This window comes from Mesoplodon densirostris, chromosome 11, assembly GCF_025265405.1.
Source record: "Mesoplodon densirostris isolate mMesDen1 chromosome 11, mMesDen1 primary haplotype, whole genome shotgun sequence".
Taxonomy (NCBI): Eukaryota; Metazoa; Chordata; class Mammalia; order Artiodactyla; family Ziphiidae; genus Mesoplodon; species Mesoplodon densirostris.
In genome coordinates, this window is record NC_082671.1 from 85932313 (window position 1) to 85954722 (window position 22410).

Below are 22410 nucleotides of genomic sequence, written 5' to 3' on the forward strand. Positions count from 1 at the left end.
GATGGAGACAAGTGAAGTACAATTGTTCCATAAATTTTTCTGTCTGTCTGCATTTGAACAGACAGAAGTCATAATCCAGAGGGAAATCATGCCTAACGGACCCATTTTAGCTCTTCATGCCAATTCTATACATATGGGTAAAAGTGGGATAATGACAAAAGGCACAGAATCATCTATACAGGCCTAAGCATTAATTGGACACAGAGCCACTTTGCTTAACCTGTCAGTCCTCTTGTTGTGCAAGTCCAGAATGAAAAGGAGCCATAGTACTTACTTAGTACGATTTTTAACTTTTAAAATTTGACACTCAATATTTGCTACGCTCTATCAAGAAGAAGTGGACTTTAACTACAATGGAAAGACCAAAATTAACAGACACTAAGGACTGTTACATTTTGAATTAAGCAGAAAGAGAAATTATAAAATCTCTCTCATGTCTCTGGAGTTTAAAACAGTGTTCCAGAACACAACAGAGTGAAAAATGAGAGGATTACTGGAGATTCTTCTACTTTCCTGTTTCATGATATTCCAAATACAGCTTTTATGTCAAGATTGTTTAGGTACTACTCTAGAGTGAGCAGAGTGGAGGGTGCAATGACTACCCAAGGTTCTTCTGCCCGCCTCTTTTCATGACTTTCCAGATACAACTAATTAAGAGCAACAATTATTCTCTGCCATATACTTAGTTTCTCCCACCTATAGGTTGCAGACGTTATATGAGTTATATAAATTATTAAATATACTATACTACAACTGTCATCTGTAAGTGCTTAGCTGGCAGCCTAGTGTACGGGAAATAAGCTTTAGAGGCAGATGGAATGAACTTGAACATTTGCTCTACCGCTTATAATTGTATGCCTTTAGTTGTATGCAAAATTGTCTGGCATAGAATATGGAACATAATTGGTGTTTTCCCTTTAATAATAGAATAAATAGCCTATCCATCCGGTAGCTTAATACACTTACAGCTAGACTGTTGAATATTTAATTTCCCATATTAAATATCAGTGAGAGTATCTGAGAGTATCAGTGCCAAAATATCTACTATTAACCTAAAGAATATTATTAATACATGGCAAGAGTTTTCAAAATGAATTCTTGTCAGATACATCTACCATGTAAACTGAGTAAAGAGAGCATCTGACAGTGAGTAAAGAGAACAAATATTTATTGGGTAACTACTGCATGCGAGGATCAAGGCTCTCTCTATATATTATCTTATGTAATCACGTAGTAACACACAGAAATAATCATGATTCTCAAAGCACTTTGGTTTCTCAAAGTAGAAAAAAGAATCATACCACTTATTAAATCTAATATATAATGTATTTATTCTTTCACTTAGCAGTTAACAGACTTTAATAAGTGCTAAAGAGAAACCTAGTTTTTTCTGTAAATGCAAAACAAAAATGAAAATAGGTAATAAACATTCTAATTTAACTATGTAGTAGAAAAGAATTATTTAAAAAATAAAATGAAAAATGAACTCACAGTGTAAATCCTCTGGAAATGACTTCAGTTTCTTGAATGAGACGTAAAGCTTTTCTCACGAGGTTAGTAAAACCTCGGCTATTTGTTGCTATATCTTCCAAATGGACATTGTATTTTTTTAGGGTTATTTGTAGTTTTGCTGTCCTCCATATTCTCAAAGCTCTTATGATCAGATAAACAAATAGAATCACTCCCCATAGCAGCCAGGAAGATACAATCCACCAAGTGGGAAGCATAATGAGCAAACTAATGAAGGCAAATAGCACTGAGACATCCCTAGAATAGAAAAGCCAAAAAAATGATATCCATCAGTCCAGAGAAAGATGAGTTACTTTAGTTAGCAATTCAGGTTTCCTAAAATAGATAAAACGCTAGCTTCTTTATAAAGTATGACTTTATAAAATATGACATTTAAAAAGTAATATGAAACAGTTAAAAAATATCTAGCACCACTGTCCAGTTGCTAGACACCCACTGTCTAGAGCTAATCAGTTTAGGTAAAGGACATAAATAGGTATCTTCTGAAAAAACCTTTTTTTTTTAAAAAAAAGATATGTGTTCTTTAACCTAAAAACAAATTACAGATTTTAAAATCTGACTTTACAAATATAAAATTTAAAAAAACTTTAATTTTTACTAATTTTTAATACTAAAAACCTTAAATATTTCGAGATATCATGAGGTCTTTTCCCCTAAAATTAGACTTTAATTATCTGTGCAAAAACATATAATACCTCAAGAAAATATAAGCATTTTTCCAATTAGAAATAATATATACTTCATGAGTAATTGCTTTGAATAAAGTCATCTTATTTTATTTTATTTTATTTATTTATTTTTTGCGGTATGTGGGCCTCGCACTGTTGTGGCCTCTCCCATTGCAGAACACAGGCTCCGGACACACAGGCTCAGCGGCCATGGCTCACGGGCCCAGCCGCTCCGCAGCATGTGGGATCTTCCTGGACCAGGGCACAAACCCGTGTCCCCTGCATTGGCAGGCGGACTCTCAACCACTGCGCCACCAGGGAAGCCCCATCTTATTTTATTTTATCATTAATTTTATTTTTTATTTTATCATTAATTTTAAATAACCATCACCAGAATTCTGGAATATACATATTTACTGCAGACCGTAATATGGACAAGCTTTATATTTTTAAACTGCTTTAACTGAAGTCAAAATATGTATGAAATTTTTAAAATTTAGGTCAATTACAAATCTACAGACTAACATACATCATTCAAGCAATGAAGGCTTAGATGAAAATGTGAAAATAAAAGAAAGAGGTAAATATAGGGGAGCTGTATCTGAGGATATCCGAAAAACAACATCAACACTACTTGAAGACAGTTATATAGTCAAACTATAAAGAAAATGTAAGAATGCTTCTTTTTTTTTTTTTTTTTTCTTTTTGCGGTATGCGGGCCTCTCACTGTTGTGGCCTCTCCCGTTGCGGAGCACAGGCTCCGGATGCGCAGGCCCAGCGGCCATGGCTCACGGGCCCAGCCGCTCCGCGGCATATGGGATCCTCCCAGACCGGGGCACGAACCCGTATCCCCTGCATCGGCAGGCGGACTCTTAACCACTGCGCCACCAGGGAGGCCCAAGAATGCTTCTTAATAAATATTTGCCTGCTCTAATTTCCCTTGGAATCCTTTACTGTTAGACAATATTGGTAATATCATAAAGCAAAATCTCATCATATACTTTTATGTATTTATAGCAAAGTCTATAACGTATTTATAGGGCTCAGAATTGCTTAATGACATTTGAGGTCAAAGAAAACTTGAATATAAAGTTATAAAATTCTTAAAATCTATGCTTCCTTCTAGCAGCTCCTTAAGTTCTTATATTTTTAAAGGATAACATGCTTTACTTCATCATGATATCTGAGTGACTACATATTTGGAAAACACCATACTTTGCTATCTATTACAATATGAAGCATTTGTCAATGTGACAGGAAAGACAGATAAATTCAGAACACTGCGGCCAATGAGTGTAACTGCCCATATGGCTTGAACAGTTCGATCAATAATTTAGTTCATTTAATAAACTCATACTTTAATAGGAAGAGGCTATTAACAGTTCTGTATATATAATCCCTTTTTACTATACATATATATTTCTTTTTAACAGATTATGGCCTGAGACTTCTGCATTAGACCCAAATACTTTAAGTGGTTGACAAGTTTTAGGATAGTTTGAATTGTCTATTGTCTATGATCTCTTCTCACCCAACAAAGCAGGATTCAACTGTTTACCTCCGTGCCCCATGTCCTATCCTTGGTGTCTCTACAATGTAATTATTACATAATCTATTAATGGTAAAGAAACATACAGCACTGGCTAGGCCTTCATGCGCACATGTGTATAGGTATATGGGTAAGAGAGATTTTTTTTTTGGCATATGTTATACCTGCTTATTGGGTTGTTAAACACAGCACTAACTATACTGAGTTGAAAGTATATAATAATCAAACTGGATATTTTTTCCACCTTCACTTGAAATAGTATTTACTTTAGAAAGGGACTTTTTTTTTTTTAACCTCTGGCGTATCATTACATTAATTAAAATGCTAAAATGTTTATAATGCCTTTATAATGGAGAGCGTGATGATGGATTTCCTCTGGTAATACTCTGTATGTAAGCAACGGATAGATGTTTTCTGGACAGTACCAAATATTAGGGGTCGCCAGGGAGCAAAGTGTTGGAAGGTGTCCATTTTCCTGTTGTTGAGGTTGCCCTGCAGACAGGACACTGGGATCAAGTAGCTCAATCAGTTCCACATCCTCTTGTAACAGGACTTCCTGTTGCAGGATGGTATGTAATGAGTCGAGTCGGAATCCAATATCCTTGACATTAAAAGACCGGAAGAGAGGTATTAATACATGCATAATTTTGTATTAAATATTAAGCTCCTACCCTGCTAATAAAATTAGAGGTGTTTATTTTCAGTACAGACTCCAAGAAGAAGAAACAATAGTCAATCTATTTTCAGTATGATGGAGAGGGTTTTATTTTCATTAAAGACTGAGGTAGACATTATGGAGCCACATGTGAGTGAAATATATATTTTTAATAAACAGATGTGAAGTAATTACAGATTAATAAACCTGTTAAGCCTAATTAATTAAATTGTTGGAAAACAACATGGAAAATAAAATCCTGTAACAGAAGATGCTGTCCCTGGATGCTGTAACAATATAGCCAATATCTAAGAATTACATCAGCAGGATCAAGGCTTTCTAAAAATGGACATTTAGAATGTATTAAAAATACATCATTAAGGAATATAATACAAAATGACAAAACCATGTGCATAGCACTTTATAGTTTACAAAATGCTTTCACATATAGCAGCTTATTTATTCCTCCCTCTTTTCCTTCTACCCACCTATCAAGGAATACATACCAGGCAACGTGCTTGACATCAAAAGCATAAAAAAATGAACAAGACATACAAGACTTTACTCTTAGAGAGTTCATCGTCTAACGCAGAGGACTGAAAAGTAAGTGCAAAGAAGTGTGATGAGGTATAACTAGGTTATTATCAAAATGGCAGAGAAGGAACAAAACCTGCAACAAAAGAGAAAGTAAAAGAGGTGATGCCTAAACTGAATCTTAAAGGATGAACCAGATGAAAGAGTTGGAAGAATGGGATGAGACAGAATGAAAGCAAGTCTCTTCTAGTTTGGGGACCTGCAAGTCACCAATATTAGTTTTTGCAGAGTGTACCTGGTGGAGGGGTGAGAGATGAAGTAGCAGTGTTAGAGCGATCCTCACAGTAACCCTGTGATGTACATTGTCATCCTCCTGTCCACTCTACAGAGGAGAAAACTGAAGCTCCAAGAGATTAAGTAACTTTCCAGGATTATGATTTCAAACCCTAAGTCTTTGGTAGTTGATTCTTCTTCCCTGACTATGGTCTTCTCTACCCGAAAATTTAGTTTTATTTTGTATTAAACTTAGGAATAGGGAGATACTATTGTATGATAAAAATAAAGAGAACTTCTAATGGACAAGACCCTTAGCAATTAAAGTAAAACCAGCTAGGTCTAGGGTTTGAGGGCAGTGGCTTGCTCTTCTTCATCATTCCCACACCACAGATTGTAGCCCTAGCTAACCATGAGGACTTAACCAGGGATCTATACACTACAGATCCATACACTATGCAGTGATCCATACACTAAGAGCACATATCCTCTTGGTCATGGGCTATCCATCACTTTTAGAGAAGGAGAAGAATATTTTTAATATTAGGCCTATTTGGATATATTTCTTTTAATTATCTAAAACAAAACAATCTCAGTGGAATGCTTATCTTCCTTTTAGCCTCTAAGGCTTTTTTACCATCTACTGACACCCCCTGCACACACCCCTGCAGCACTTTCATATTTGAACTATTGCCTCCTCTCTCTTACAGTCCTAGCAGTAGGAACTACTTAGTTTTCGACATTCCACCCCACTTTCATAGAGAACAGCACAACTCACTGTATATTACTGTTGGGGGTGGAGAGGGGGAAGTGGGCTGCAGGGGAGCGACAGCAGGTGGGCAGTGGAAGGCAGGAGGGCAGGGGGTGGAGCACGGTAGCTTTCCCAGTAATCCTTAAAATAAACCTTCACATATTGGCCTTATAATTTGGTTTGGATTCCCCAATCAGACACGACCATATTCAAATACGAGTACTAAAAATAAAACTTTTGCTACAAAAACTTGCAATCAGGCCTTTTATGAGACCTCTAAGTAACTGTGTAGGGGTAAGTTTAAAGAAGCCTAATTAAATGAAGGCTAAGGCTGACGGAGAAGGGGAGGCTGTTAATGCAGATTGGGAACTCTTCCTCTCACAGACCCTCTTACGGGCATGCCGCTTAATCAGGAACTCACCTTCTTCAACGCCACTCCTTGGCATCAGACCTGCTGCAGAACTGGGATAAAGCCTCCCCCAAACCAGTGTGATTCGAGGCAGTATTAATAGTATGGGTGCTCTGTGCTGGGGGAGGTGTGCTACGTGAACTTTGGTCGCCCTCTACAAGTATCAAGACTTACTTAGTGCCTGGGTGTATATTTTGGTCCCACAACTTAAGCAAGTTAATAACCTTTCTGTTCCAGTTTCCTCATCTGCAAAGTGAGGATAATAACAGTACCCACTTCACAGGGTTGTTGCAAGGATTAAATAAGTACGTATTTATAAACTACTAAGAATATCTGGCACACAGTAAGTGCTATGTAAGTGTTAGCTGTTAGTGTTCTTAATACATATGAAATAATTAAAAATACAATCAAGAAAAGCTCACAGGATACACAAACTTACAGAACATAGCATAGATAATTATTACAAGGTGGTTGCACAAAATAAGAGATCCAACAGACTGAAGTTTCTGGGAAAGGCCTTGGGGAAGAGCAAGTACCACTTAGTGGAAAGATTCCAATAATAGAAAATGGAACAAATTTCACAGTATAATAGTACAAATATAGACATAGAGAATAGGCAAGGAATAAAGGAAAAGGAAGGGTGCATTGGGCTGATGAAAATATTGGGGGATAAAGCTGGAAAGGTAGATTAGGGCCAAATTACGCAGACTCCTTCATGCCAGCCAAAGTGATGAATTGGACTTGATTTGATAGGTAGTAGGGATCTTTGTAGAATTTAAACAGAGAAATAGCATGAGAAGATAACTTAGGATGAATTCCACTTGGATGGAATGAAAAGACTATGAGAAGCACAGCTAAAGAATAAAGAGATTTCTATTTTGGCCCCTAGGGATGGAGAAGAGAACGTATTCATGTGTCAATATACTTCAATGATCTTACACACTTTTTAATATATAGTGCTATTTAATAAAGCTGATGAGGATCAAGTGAACTAGTGTATGATAGCACTTTATAGGCTAAAAAGCACTTAAAAAGTGCCAATACCACTAACATCATACTTGCTATAAAGGAATTTTTTTTTTAATCTTTAAGAAGAAAAGTACTACCTTAATGAAAATGAATAATGGTAAAATGTTCAGATATCATGGAGCAATTGCCAGTATCTTTATAAAAGGAAGAGACTGGTTCAATATCTGTATAGCTAACAAAATTTAAAATATTTCATAATCAAGGGGAAAAGTCAAGCAATCTCATGCCAGATGCTAACTGGGCCATTCCTTGTTCCATTACTAGTAAACTATTTCTCAGGAATGAACTTCCGACAATTCTGCATAATATAGGCACAAAAGGGATGCATTCAGAAGCTGGTACTTTACAGTGAAATATGACATGAAGCATGTGGCCAGTGATAAAGAACCAAGAATGAAAAGATCAGGACTATGCAGACTATGATTAAACCACAGAAAAATGTATATGGATCCATATACCTTACCACAGTCCTAGTATTACTGAAGAATGAGGATGGCTCCACCTGGCTAGAGATGATGTCTACGTAGATGACAAGACACTTCATTGACCTTTTCAACACACCTATGAAGATGAAACCCTGAAGAGAGAACTTGCCCATATAAGATTGCTAAAAAAGTAATTTTAGTCAGTCAAAACATAGTAATACTCAAGCTAGAAAGTTGGTACATTATAATGAAAAGAGCCTGGGATTTGAAACCAGGAGACCCGAGTTCAAATTCTGATTCACTTTCTAGCTGAACATTCTTGAACAATTCAATTAATAAGTATTCTTTTTTTTTTTTTTTTTTTTGCGGTACGCGGGCCTCTCTCCGTTGTGGCCTCTCCCGTTGCGGAGCACAGGCTCCGGACGCGCAGGCTCAGCGGCCATGGCTCACGGGCCCAGCTGCTCTGCAGCATGTGGGATCCTCCCGGACCGGGGCACGAACCCACGCCCCCTGCATCGGCAGCATCGGCAGGCGGACTCTCAACCACTGCGCCACCAGGGAAACCCTTATAAGTATTCTTAACCAAACTGAAATGTCTGACCCTCAGGCTTCCAAGTGGTAAAACACACTAAACCTTATACAGCATTTGGATTAACAAATCAAAATGTGAAAGCACTTTGTAAACATCCTTTGACAAATGATAGTTTACAAGAATGATCATTATCATCTTAAGGTCACAGGGCAGCAGAAGATTCTGAAATCTGCTTACTTGTGAGAGTCATAAGAATTTTAAAACTTTAATTTTTTTTAGCTATATTACCTAGACTTCATCTTGTTAGGATGTACTCCCTCTTGGGGCTCAGAGATCAAGCTAGTCTTTGGGAAATTCGGTGATTTATCAGTCCCAGAAGACTAAATTTTATATATGAAGTTGTCAGAGAATGGTAGATTAATGATAAATAAATTAGGGAGGAACCACTCTTGATTTTGCCCAAACTTTGTAATCATAGGCTGTGGAATAGAGACAGTCAAGTTCCTAATGAAAAGGGGGAGGGTCCCACTAATAGATCTATTCCATTCCTCACGGAGAGGAATACCTGTCAGTGGAGGAAGACGGCAGCAGGAAATGAGTAATCTAACAAATAGGGCTTCAATAATTACCAGAATATCCTATTCTCAGTGGCTAATAACCTCTTAGAAGACCTATGAAATAATACTAATGAGTCCAAGTGCAAAGATCCCCAGTTACTGAAGAACTTCCTTTCCTTTTTTTTTTTTCTTAGGTGATACAAACAAACTTTAACAGTTCATGAAGCAGACAGTCTCCTTTTGAAGAACAGCCCAGAATTTCTAATCAAAATCAATCACTGCCCAAATCAGTAGCAAAACAAATTCGGATTCATCAATTTTCTCACTAATAAACCGGAGTCCTGAAAAGTGACAAAAAAGAAGTAAAGTGAACACTCACCAACTTGTGAAGTAAGTCGTCATTCTTCCTGCACTGAACCAAAATCCAGCTTTTGATGGTTTCAGCCACTTTTAACAGGATGCCTCGCTGAAGGAGATGAATGACATTGTAAAGGATTATTAAACCACACCTCAACAGCAGAAAAACTTCAAATAACTTAATTCTAATTGATCATAACTTTTATCAGAAAAAGGAAGAAAAAAGTCATCTAGGTTATATTATATGCTTTGCCAGTGTGTTGCAGCCTCCTTATTAGATCCCCAATTTACTCACACATCAGAATCACCTGGAGGATTCAGTCAGAAACATACTCCTGGGCCCCCCAACTAAAGATTCAGATTCAGTGAGTTTGGAATGAGACCTGTAAACCTACATATCTTGGGTACACTATATACTACCTATGTCCACATGACGATGGTATTGGGTACGTATTTCAAAATGAAAACCACGTACTCCAAGTTCTCAAATATTAAGAGCATTTCATTCTACAATACTAAGGCAGAAAGATATTTTAATCAATTAAAAAAACCTGTCTCATATTGAAATAAAAGTTATATTATTGAATCAATCAAAAATTCAATTTACCTTAATAGCCCATTTCCTGAGCAGGCCAGTAAATGGAGTTTACATTCATTGAGTGACTATTATATTCCAGGTACTGAAAAAGGGTCATGGGAACAAAGATGAATATACATAACTGCTGTTTTCAAGAACTTAGAAGAGACAGTACAAATAATTACAAACCAATGTAAAATCTGAAAAAGTGTGGGAAAAAGGAGGTCAAGAGGAGCTGACACTGGAGCTAAGCCCTAATAGCTGAATAGGAATTTAATAACAATGGAGGGAGGAACACCCCAGGCAAGGGGGAAGGATGAATAAAGGAGAGAGCCACGGAAGTACATGCCATTGGGGATGGTGGCATAGTTTGGGACAGTTAAGACCCAAGGGAAGAATAATGAAGTTTAAAAGGTACACTGAGATAGGTTGTAAAAGACTGTGGTCTTAATAACAGTTTAGAATTTATCCTACAGACTGTGAGGAGTCACCAAAGGTTTTTATATAAGGAAGTGAAACAATAAAAATCAGCGCTTTAGAAAAATAACTGGCAACAGTGCAGAGGCTGTACTAGCGGGGAATGAGTGTTGCCAAGAAGCATGATTAGAAGGATATACAACAGCCCAGCTAAATAATGATAAAGGCTTGAACTAGCAAAAATGGTAATAAGTAAGGACTGGCTTTTAAGACAAAGATGTTGAGTCACTTAATGACCAAATCAATGTGGGAGTGATGGGAAATTGCAAGATAATTGAGAGGGTGGTAATTTGGGAATACAGAAAGAATATTTTGTTTCAGGAATGCTGAGAAAAAAAAAATTGTTTTAGACATGTTGAATCTGAGTTGCCTGGAGCACAGGCAAATGGAAATGTCTAACAAGTATCTGGAACTCAGTGAAAATGGAGAATAAACAAAAGTGGCCAATGAGGGTAAGAAAGCAGATGAGATAGCTCAGAGAAAACAGATCAAGCAAAGAGGACTGATGCTGAAACTTTGTGGGAGGAATGTTTAAGAATAATCACAGGAACAGAAACCAGAAAAATATACAGAGAATGAATATTCATGAAAAGAATACCAGTACAGACTACTCAATAAGTACTTTAACAAACACATTTTTAAAAAAAGTTTAAAAAGGGTGGTTAATGCTAATGAGTGTTTCATCATGGACTCATATAGAAAATTTGCTTTCCAAAGAAAATAACTGCTACTTCACAGCTTGAACAGAATTTGGGGGGCAATTCTAAAAATATATCCGCTAAGAAGGAATAACAAATCTTTCTAAAATTTAGCTGCTTCATATCTAGAAAAACTCCATTTTAGAAAGATATAGCTTGTACAGTTGAAATGTGTAACATGAAGACTAAATGAATTTTCTAGACATGTGGTAATTTTGAAAAACACCCTCTGGCTATGCTTTTTACTGTTCCTCTATTTCTAAGAGGATGAAATTTTAAACTCTCATTTATTTATAAATTAATAACAACATTTCTATATGTAAAAATACCTGTCATAAATGAAAATTAAATACTTACAAAACCCAAGTTTACACACACACACTCACACACACAAGAGGTCAATGTCCATCTCCTGCCCCAGCACTATCCCTTGGCCCATTCTTTGTCTTTTGTTGCCAAGTAATCTCAAATTCAAATTTTAGTCTGTAAATAATCTTTTATTTTTTATTTATTTTTTTTTTGCGGTATGCGGGCCTCTCACTGTTGTGGCCTCTCCCGTTGCGGAGCACAGGCTCCGGATGCGCAGGCCCAGCGGCCATGGCTCACGGGCCCAGCCGCTCCGCGGCATATGGGATCCTCCCAGACCGGGGCACGAACCCGTATCCCCTGCATCGGCAGGCGGACTCTTAACCACTGCGCCACCAGGGAGGCCCAATCTTTTATTTTTATTATTTTTTAAAAAATATTTATTTATTTGGCCATGCTGGGTCTTAGTTGCGGCACTCAGGATCCCCACTGCGGCATGCAGGATCTTCAGTTGCGGCATGCAAACTCTTAGTTGCAGCATGTGATATCTAGTTCCCCGACCAGGGATTGAACCCGGGCCCCCTGCATTGGGAGCGCGAAGTCTTAGCCACTGGACGACCAGGGAAGTCCCAATAATCTTTTAGATATATCTTTAGGTCTTGCTTTCAAAACTTTTCCCAGGAACATTCATATTTGAAAGGAGCAAGGAGAAGAAAGGGTTTAAGTACAGAGGACTCTTGCTCCCCTAACTCCCACCTTGTGAGTGTTAGTGGGAAAAAAAAAAAATTTCTCTGGTGTTTACTCTGCTGTTGCAATTGGGCCCAGCTTGGTTACCTCACATTTTAGACTTTTTCTAAGAAGTACAGAAGGAAAGGTCTTTTCCTTTCTATCACACAGAGTAAATGACTAATTGAAAACTTTAAAATTCTCCTCCCGGGCCTCCCTGGTGGCGCAGTGGTTAAGAGTCCGCCTGCCGATGCAGGGGATACGGGTTCGTGCCCCGGTCTGGGAGGATCCCACATGCCGCGGAGCGGCTGGGCCCGTGAGCCATGGCCGCTGGGCCTGCGCATCCGGAGCCTGTGCTCCGCAACGGGAGAGGCCACAACAGTGAGAGGCCCACATACCGCAAAAAGAAAAAAAAAAAAAAAAAAAAAAATTTCTCCTCCCAAAAGGAACTTGAATTATAATAAAACACTGATTAAACTAGAATGCTTGAGAAATGAGGTAATCTGGTTATATTTTTTCTGTTAAATTAGAATTCCTTTTGTTAAAACTGAAATATACTGGAATTTTTATTTTAATAAATACAGCTAATAGAACATGAATCAATCTAGTAAATATATTTTATAGAACATAATTATTGGTGGCTTCTAGTATCTCAGCCTCACAATGATGTACATCAACTATGAAATATTCACTGTATAAAAGTATAGGATACTGCAGATATAAAGGGCATCAGAAATTGAGGTAAATACACCCACTCCATCATATATCCTTGAAACTGTTTATTAAGTATTAATCTGCTTTCTTATAATTTGCATTCTCTTTAAAAAACTTTTTTTGTTTTGTCTGCACTTGCTATCCCACTATTTTTTTCTTTTTTTAAAAATTAGTTATCTATTTTGTACATATTAGTGTATATATGTCAATCCCAATCTCTCTCAAAGAAAAAAATTCTAGTTACTATAGGAATCCTATAGTTAGTTGGGTTCTCATTAAGGTTTTAGTTTATTTGTCTGGTTCCTTCCAGATAACTTCAATGTTTAAATATGTAATATATTTTAATCTTCAATCATATTAATTTTAATTCATTATACAAACTACCCATGAGATAGACCAAAACAGCATGGATTCATGTTTATCTAAACAGACATGTACTACTGATGAAATAAAAATTAAAGTCTTACCAAGGGAGAACATGGAGGTGCCAACAAGGTGTTTTTTTGTTTTTGTTTTTTGTAAGGATAAGGGTAAAGGCAGATTAAATAATCAGTAAAGAACAAAAGATTTGAGTCAAAGAGAATGAGTATGCCTTCTTACTTTTGGCAGGGCTCTTGCAGGAGGCTTTTGTTGTCCCTCTGTCACTGTGCATTTTTCTGGTTTTGGTGACAGAGAAGAACATACTTCGAAGTCTGTGTGTCCCAGATCCTGTAAGTACTGGTAAAGCGGAGAATTCTGAAAGAGACATAAAGTAAATTTCAAGATAATTACTACAGTTGACCCTTTAACAATAAGGGTTTGAACTGTGGGGTTCCACTTTGATGAAGATTTTTAAAAATAAATACATATTATAGCACTACACAATGGAGGGTTGGTTGAAGCCCGGGAAGAGGAACTGAGAAAAGAGAGGGCTGATTGTGAAGTTATACGCGGGTGGGTGCCTCTAACTCCCCTATGTTTCAAAGGTCAACTGTATTTCAGAAGTTTTAGAGGCCAAATTCAACATTATGACAAGTATGCCCAAATTCTTTACAGCTTCTTCTATAAAGAATTGAATTATCTGTCACAATGCCACGTACCATTAAAAAAAAAAAATCAACAAACAATTCAACAGAGTAACCCAAAAAAGGAAAAACTAAATAAAACACAGACTTTTTTTTTTTTGAGTGAGTACCAGCAAGAAAAAATGAATTTAGGAATATAAGTAGATTTGTTAAGCAATTTCTTTGTCCAAATTTTTGTAGTATTAGAATAGATTGCTTCATAATAGCTAATTCTGGCTAAAGATAGCTCCGAAAAGGACCTACAGTGAAAAAGTTATTACTTGAAGCCAAGAAGAATTAATCAATGATCATACTATATCAATTATAAATTTATCATACCATCATATTGATTAATTCATTCAAGCACAAATGAGTATTATGTATCATATGCCAGCACTGTAAACAAACTTAAAACTCCAAGAAAGTTACCTAAAGTATGCCTACATAAAGCATATAGCAAATAAGACAGGTAGGTTTGTGCAGGTTAAGAACACAAACTCTGGAGCCAGACTGCGGATTCAAATCCCAATTCTGCCTCTTACTAGCTTGGTAACCCATGGCAAATTATAATCCTTCTCTGCTTGGGCTGTCTCATCTAAAAACAGGAATAATAATTAACACCTAACTCACAGGGTTCTTACGAGGACTAAATAAATATAAAGCATTGAGAACAGTCCTTGGCACATGGTAAGCATTCAATTTATACCTCAACTTTATATAAGCTATGTGGAAAGAGCACAGGTTTTGGAACAGACCAAAAAAAAAAAAAAAAAAGAACATCAAACAGAAACATCATCACTATTGAATGAAAATCCATGGGACAACTCTTTCTAGGTAAGTGGCAAGCTTTAATTTTAACTTTTAGTCTTCTCTAAAGCACAAAGTTGGTAAATGTTTAAAATAAACCTTGGTTCCAGTCAACAAGATTTTTAATACTTAAAAAAGACATTATGTCAGATATTAGAGATACAATAACAACCACCACCAAAACAACAGCCACTCAGATACACAGTGCTATGTGGCAAAACCTCAACTAAGCATTTTACATGTGTCGTCTCAGTTAAGGTTTACAACAAACTAAATTACCATCATCATTACTACTGTTATTCCCATTTCATAGATGAGGAAAGATTCACTCAGCTAGAGAAAGCAGGATAGGTCTGACTCCAAAGCCAGTGCTCTGAAATATTGTGCTATATTACCTAAAATTACAAATAGTCCCTCCTGTGTTTAGAGAGGAAGACACAAAAGAAGCTTACTTATAGTTTAGTTACAGAGACACGAAGCAAATTAATAATTACCGGAATGTATTGGTTGCTATGGAAACAGAGGAGAGGTAGCTAAATTAGACCAACGCTTTTAGGGAATATATCTTTGAGTTTGGAAAAATGAGGAAGAGTGGGAATTTGCTGGACAGGTAGCAATTCACTGGCTATTAATTTGAGGGAACAGGAAGATGAGTCAGATGCCTTCCTTTTAAGCTATGTTTAATTTCTCTTTTGAGAAAAATATGCAAAAATTTTAAAAATAAGGAGGAAGAATTTACTGTCTTATCCCTGTTATCAGACTTTAAATCTCTGGTGGCACAAATGGTTAATCTTTTTATCACCCATAATGTATCTTCAAATATTGCCTTGAGTTACTCCATCTGTATTTTCAAACTGAACTGTGAACCCCACCCTGCCCTGCCCCCAGAGTGGCAAAAGAACAAGAACGCTAGCTCTTTGGGCTGACCTTTGGAAAAGTTTACATACTTTAGAAAAAAACCCAAAACTTGTTTTTAAGGCAGTAGAACCCTTTCTTCAAATGAACTCCCATGGGGAAGAACAATAAATAAGATGGATCAAAGTGGAGTTACTCTAATTCAAGGGTCATCAAACTTCTTCTGTAAAAGGCCAGATAGTAAATATTTTAGGCTTTGCAGGCCATATGGTCTCTGTTGCAACTCATCAAGTCCGTTGCAGTAGTGTGAAAGCAGCCACAGACAATATATAGACCAATGAATGTGGTTATGTTCCAGTAAAACCTTATTTATGGAAATACCAAACTTTATAATTTTCATGCATCACAAAATATCATTCTTTTGATATTTTCCCCAACCATTAAAAAAACGTAAAACATCATTCTTTGTTCACCAGCCACATAAAAAAGGCACAGAGGGAGTACAAATTGGCCCAACAGCCTTAGTTTGATGACTCCCAACTCAATTAAGATCATGAGGGGGCTTCCCTGGTGGCGCAGTGGTTGAGAGTCCGCCTGCCGATGCAGGGGACACGGGTTCGTGCCCCGATCCTGGAAGATCCCACATGCCGCGGAGCGGCTGGGCCCGCGAGCCATGGCCGCGGAGCCTGTGCTCCGCAACGGGAGAGGCCACAGCAGTGAGAGGCCCGCGTACCGCAAAAAAAAAAAAAAAAAAAAGATCATGAGGTACACTCTTGCCTGCTAATTGTTCTCTGGGAGGAGGCCTGGGGGCTGGGGACGGGGCCAAACCTCTTTTTATTCAAACTGTAATGTCCTTCCTTACAGCACACTTAGCTGATGCTAAGTCAGCACTGACCACAATATCCCTTCCTTTTCCAGCTTATGTCACAGCTCACAAAATAACAAAATGGAGTATCTGTAACACAGATTTTTAAGAAGTGATTACACAGAAGAGATACAATGAATACTTTGTTCTCCCTTTTTGTTTGCACATTAAAAACATACACACTCAGTTTGGATCACCATAGTCTGGAACACTTGCTATTTCATATTTCACAAAACAGCAGCATTAATTGTTTACCTTGTGTATTACTGATAATGCCCAACAGTGTCTTTTTTAAAAAAAAAAATTTATTTATTTTTGGCTGTGTCGGGTCTTCGTTGCTGTGCGCGGATTTTCTCTAGTTGCAGCGAGCGGGGGCTACTCTTTGTTGTAATGCGTGGGCTTCTCATTGTTGTGGCTTCTCTTGTTGCAGAGCACGGGCTCTAGGCACACAGGTTTCAGTAGTTGTGGCACGTGGGCTCAGTAGTTGTGGCTCATGGGCTCTAGAGCACAGGCTCAGTAGTTGTGGCACACGGGCTTAGTTGCTCCGCAGCATGTGGGATCTTCCCAGACCAGGGTTTGAACCTGTGTCCCCTGCATTGGCAGGTGGATTCTTAACCAATGCGCCACCAGGGAAGCCCCAACAGTGTCTTTTGATACAGTAATTCTACCAGTAACTTATCCCGACTTTTCTCCAAACAAAACCTCTCAATAACTTTTTGGCTGGTTCATACTTCTGGTCAAAGGTGTGACATACATACCCATTTGTGCTACGCAACTATGAATGATGCCTTAGCAGTTCTGGTTTCTTCCTCATCTTTAGTGATAGAATTCATCACTTTCAGCCTAGAAAGCACCGTTTTACAGTTCTGGAAAATTCTGGCTTGCCAAGGCCATCATTGTACTTTGCTTCATGACTTTATGTAACTAAGTTTTTGGCAAAATTTCAGAGTAGACCACCTCTGGAGACAAGGGATGAAGGTACTGCAGGTCCAATAAAATGTTAATTCCAATCATCATCGTATTTCATGTCTGCACTCTTCTCTTTTTGGCTGTTAATGCAAATCATATCACTTTCTAACACATATAAACTCAGACTATATGAACACTAAAGCTGCACTATGTTTATGATAGTTTTCTGAGTTGTAGCATTTATTTTACTGTTTTATTTCCACTTTTACGATTCAATCACCTTTGAGCCAGAAGAAAATTTTAAATTTAACCAGTGATGGAACTTCCCTGGTGGTGCAGTGGTTAAGAGGGGACGCAGGTTTGAGCCCTGGTCTGGGAAGATCCCACATGCCACAGAGCAACTAAGGCCGTGAGCCACAACTACTGAGCCTGTGTGCCACAACTACTGAAGCCCGCGTGCACCTAGAGCCCGTGCTCCGCAACAAAGAGAAGCCACTGCAATGAGAAGCCTGCACACCGCAACGAAGAGTAGCCCCCGCTCGCCGCAACTAGAGAAAGCCCGCACGCAGCAACAAAGACCCAACGCAGCCCAAAATTAATTTAAAAAATTTAACCAATGATAACACACAAATGAAAAACAAACATCCTTTGGTTAACAAACTGAACATTAGCCAAGAAGAACTGACAAGGATAGACCTTGTAGCACATGAGCAATTTTTAAGAATGCAAAGGGATTTTTAGTAAAGTTATTATTTTATATTAATTTTAAAAATGTCTGGCAGATAAAATTATCTTTTTCACTGAAACTGACAAATAACCTGTGCACTATTTGAAAGATCTCAGATAACCAAACCATGACCAGTGGTTCTCAAATTGTTTTGGTCTCAAGACCCCTTTATGGTCTTAAAAATTATTGAAGCTCCCAAAGAGCTTTTGTTTATGTGGCTGTCTAACAATATTTACCAGATTAGAAATTGAAACTAAAAAATTGAAACATTTATTAACTTACTTAAAATAACAATAAACCCATTATAAATTTATGTAAACAACATAATTTTAATGAAAATTTTTTTTCCACAATGAAAGAAATGTAGTAAGAGTGGACTGTTTTATATTTTTGCACATCTCTTAAAGTCTACCTTAACAGGCGGTAGCTGGATTCTTATATCTGCTTCTGTATTGAATCAGTTGTAATTTTTTATTTTGGATGAAGTATATAAAGAAAATCAGACCTTAAACAGATATGTAGTTGGAAATGGAGGAGTATTTTAAGTCTTTCCTGATAATTGTGTTACCAAAGAATAGCCATACCAAACTTGACAAGTGATAATTTTGAAAAGGTTAATTTTAACAGGCAATACGAAACCATATTGATTAGTTTTTCATACTCTGTACATGCATGACAGAATGAGAGAGAGGCAAATAACGTCTTTGTATAAAACCTGATCACCCAATATAAAATACTTTTTCTTTTACAGCAAGGTGAGGCTCCCTATTGTAACAGCCTTAACCACTATATTTGGAGGTTTGCAGCTATTAGGCTTAAAAACGAACACACAGAAATTTCTATGATTCATATAATGAGTATTATTATAGGTTGATCCAGCTTTAGAAAGGGACTTTGTGTGTGTGTGTGTGTGTGGAGGGTAAGGCAGAGTAGGTGGTGATAGGTAATTTTCTCTGTTATAACTTTTTCCTTGGTTCAAGCGAAACAGAACCACAAATGTTTCAGTTAAGTTGTTTTCTTGAAGAGAAATTATTAGCACTGGACTCAAACTGTAATTCTGTAGTATTGGAGAATGTTACTGCTGCCAAAAGAAATATGAGAAATCCCAGACACAGCATGGGGGAGCTTCTCCTCAGGAAATCCTTGTGGTTCACTATTCCTGTAAATTTTAGCTGACAGAAAACACACATCGTAGCACCAGAAAGAATTTTGCTAAGTGAAAAAATGCCAACAGTCCTTGGTTGTGCTAAGATTGTTCTGATGACTGAAATATATTTTTGTAAGAAAAATAAACAAAAATAGACAGGAAACCCCAATATTTTTGCTGAACAAGCACTGCAATAAAATGACTCTTTAAGTCCCAGACTACCTGCACTTCATGCTCCCCGCAAGATATCAGATCCCACACTAATGGATATATAAAGTTTGAATGCATTGTTTATTTTCTGCATGATTTATGGTGCATTCTATAGAAGTGCCAGTACCATTATTGCTGGTTTGCAATTAGAAAGGAAGATTAACTAGTGCAGAAATGGAGGTGATGAGTGAAATGCTTTTATTATTAGGTTTGCTCTCCTAAACCGCTTTAAATCCTTATGGATAGAACAAGTTGTAACCTTTCAGGTTCTAGCCCAGAAAGGGAAGAGTAGGCCAAACCTGGCAGAATTAGACAACTCATAATAATAAATACTAATTAAATATCCTCCACGTAGCAGGTAATATGTAGGCACAGGGGAGAAAACAACACAGGTGAGGTCTTTGCTAAAAAAGTTTCATCCTATGACACTTCTGATAAAATCATGGTACACTCGGCTTTCAACAGTACCAAGGAAAATGCTGAGTAGTCTGATACTTTCCAACTAAGTTGCTAGTTTCAGGAAAACCCTCTCTTGGTCTTAGCTTCCTTAAGTACAAAATAAGAATGCTACGAAGTTCTTAAACTTTTCAGGTAGTAAAACAAAACTCATGACGTTCTTTGGGAAACAAGATAAAAAAGTGGTATGTTAAAATATAGAATTTTGTGCTAACAAGAATGCCATTTTATCCTATGTAATCGGCCAAGTCCACAATGTGGAAATTCTACAGATCAAATTACCCAAGTTTCTTCAATGAATAAATGATATAATAAAGGTGGAGGAGGTGGAGAAAACTGCTAAAGATTAAAAGGACGTATCACCCAAATGTGATAAATGGACTTTGTTAGGATCCTGGTTTGAACAGTTGTAAGAAGACATTTTTGAGATACTTGAGGCAATCCAAACACAGATTAGGTATTAGATGATATTAGGGAATTATTATTAATTTTTTTAGATAATTGTATTGGAGTTAGCATTAAAAAAAAGAGAGAGAGAGAGATTACTTATCTGTTGGAGATGCATACTGAAGCATTTACAGGTGAAATTAAGTAATGTCTGGAATTTGCTCTAAAATACTCCAAGAAAAAAGATGGGGGTGGGAGGGGAATAGATGAGACAGTTTGGCAAAATGTTAACAGCTGCTCAAGCTGAAGCTGGGTGATGGGCACATGCAACTTTCACTGTATTACTTTTTATGTATAATTTTAAAAGTCCATTATAAAAGTTTTGAAAAGTCAGATGCTAGGTTTTCGCAGTCTAGTATAAAAGATTAAGAAAATACTATGGCAGAAAAGTGTAAAATTGAAAAAATTCAAGTTATTATTTTAATCTGGGCAAAAGATAAATTTATTAAACTTTAGAATAGAACACTCAAATCTTTACAAACTCCCATATAACGGTAGTGGTACTTTTCGTATCTAGTGAAAGAGAATATGACAAAAAGCAAACATTAATTTAGTAACATCTTTAAATGAACTTGTGAGTTAATCACACAAGCATCAAATAGTATAACATGTGTACATGATATTTTATTTATTTACTAAAAAAATTTAGATAACACTGGGCAAATGTTTGGATTTGCAAACTTCCCGCAAAACTTCAGGCCACTCAATACTTCCACCTAAAACAACAAACGTCAAAAGTACTCTCGAGCAACAAGATTTCCAGTTACCAGTCTTACTGGAGGTAGAAATAAATGACCAATTACATATCAATGTCAATTATTCATATTTACTTTTCAAAAATTAATGTGAAGCTTGTGGAACAAGCAATTCTCAATTATATGATTTTTGAACCCATGCTTAGACAGTGAAAAACAAAACCCCAGTATATTCCTACGGAGCAGTAGTTCTCAAAGTAGACTTTGCCCCCATTCCCCAACTCCGACATTGGCAATGTCTGAAGCTATTTTTGGTTGTTATGACTGAGGAGGCGAGGAGAGTTACTGGCATCTAATGGGTAGAGATCAGGGATGCTACTCAACACCCTGCAATGCACAGGATGAACCCCACAAGTTATGCAGCTCAAACTGTCGACAATGCTGAGGTTGAGAAACCCTGTTTTAGAGTATAAGGAATCACAGGTTGAAAAAATGCCCCCAAAATAAGTAGCCCAGCAGCTGCTTTCATGACTTACTTCTTACTTTGGGAAAATGATTCAAAAACCAAAATGGAAAATTAGTTATTTTTCCATGACTTGCAATCTAAAAACTCAATAGGCTCTCTAACAGTGAAATGAGTTACCTTCAAAATAACTGTATCAGAGTTTATGCATTAAAATTTTAACCAGCCACCAATACTATATAAAACCAAAATAATTACAGCACTTGGTTATATATGGAGATTATTTCTTTTCTTTTCTTTTTTTTTTTTTTGCGGTACACGGGCCTCTCACTGTTGTGGCCTCTCCCATTGCGGAGCACAGGCTCCGGACGCGCAGGCTCAGCGGCCATGGCTCACGGGCCCAGTCGCTCCACGGCATGTGGGATCTTCCCGGACTGGGGCACGAACCCGTGTCCCCTGCATTGGCAGGCAGACTCTCAACCACTGTGCCACCAGGGAAGCCCTGGAGATTATTTCTAAATGAACTTCTTGTTCGTCTAACTGAACTTCAGTCTTCCAATAAAATAATTTCCTTATTAAAACATTTCTGTTGGGGTCTCAGCATATATATTTCTTATATATAAGAAATATATATGTGACTAACTGGGCCACATATGTAACTAGGAAAGTTAGGTATCTAAATAAATTTAGCTTCTTCCACAAATGGCATCTTACTAAGAAGTGGTTTCCTTTGGCTACTGGCACACCTCTGTCAATGCTATAGGCCCACAAGCAAGCACCTGCATCAGGTGCAGCCAGCAGAACCCTAAGATCCTCTTTCCAAACTAATCCTGATATACCCTCTGGATACTCTCCGTCTCTTCCCCAGAAGAGCTCTGTCAGAAGAGCTGTATACCTTTTTAGAAAAGCAATCTGTAGTCTGCAACAACTACTGGCCAAATTCTGATTCTGGCTCCTCATCAACTATTCGCTCTGTCTTCTAGATGCTAGTGATTGACTGCTAACAGCATTCCACTAGA

The 22410-nt window shown here is 37.3% G+C and overlaps 1 protein-coding gene across 5 annotated transcripts in view; it reads right to left on the minus strand.

The window, feature by feature from the left end:
• The window catches only part of VEZT (vezatin, adherens junctions transmembrane protein), a 75756-nt gene that overhangs the window by 26529 nt on the left and 26817 nt on the right, over nt 1-22410 (minus strand). For 3 of the 5 annotated variants that reach the window (XM_060113289.1, XM_060113290.1, XM_060113291.1), the window contains exons 2-5: nt 13368-13502; nt 9292-9378; nt 4173-4348; nt 1492-1767 (exon numbers count right to left, since the gene is read on the minus strand). In XM_060113289.1, the coding sequence (XP_059969272.1) occupies nt 1492-1767; nt 4173-4348; nt 9292-9378; nt 13368-13502 (674 nt within the window). Of the gene's footprint in view, nt 1-1491; nt 1768-4172; nt 4349-7861; nt 7976-9291; nt 9379-13367; nt 13503-22410 lie in introns of those variants that run through there. The other 2 variants (XM_060113293.1, XM_060113294.1) reach the window with 2 other exon arrangements.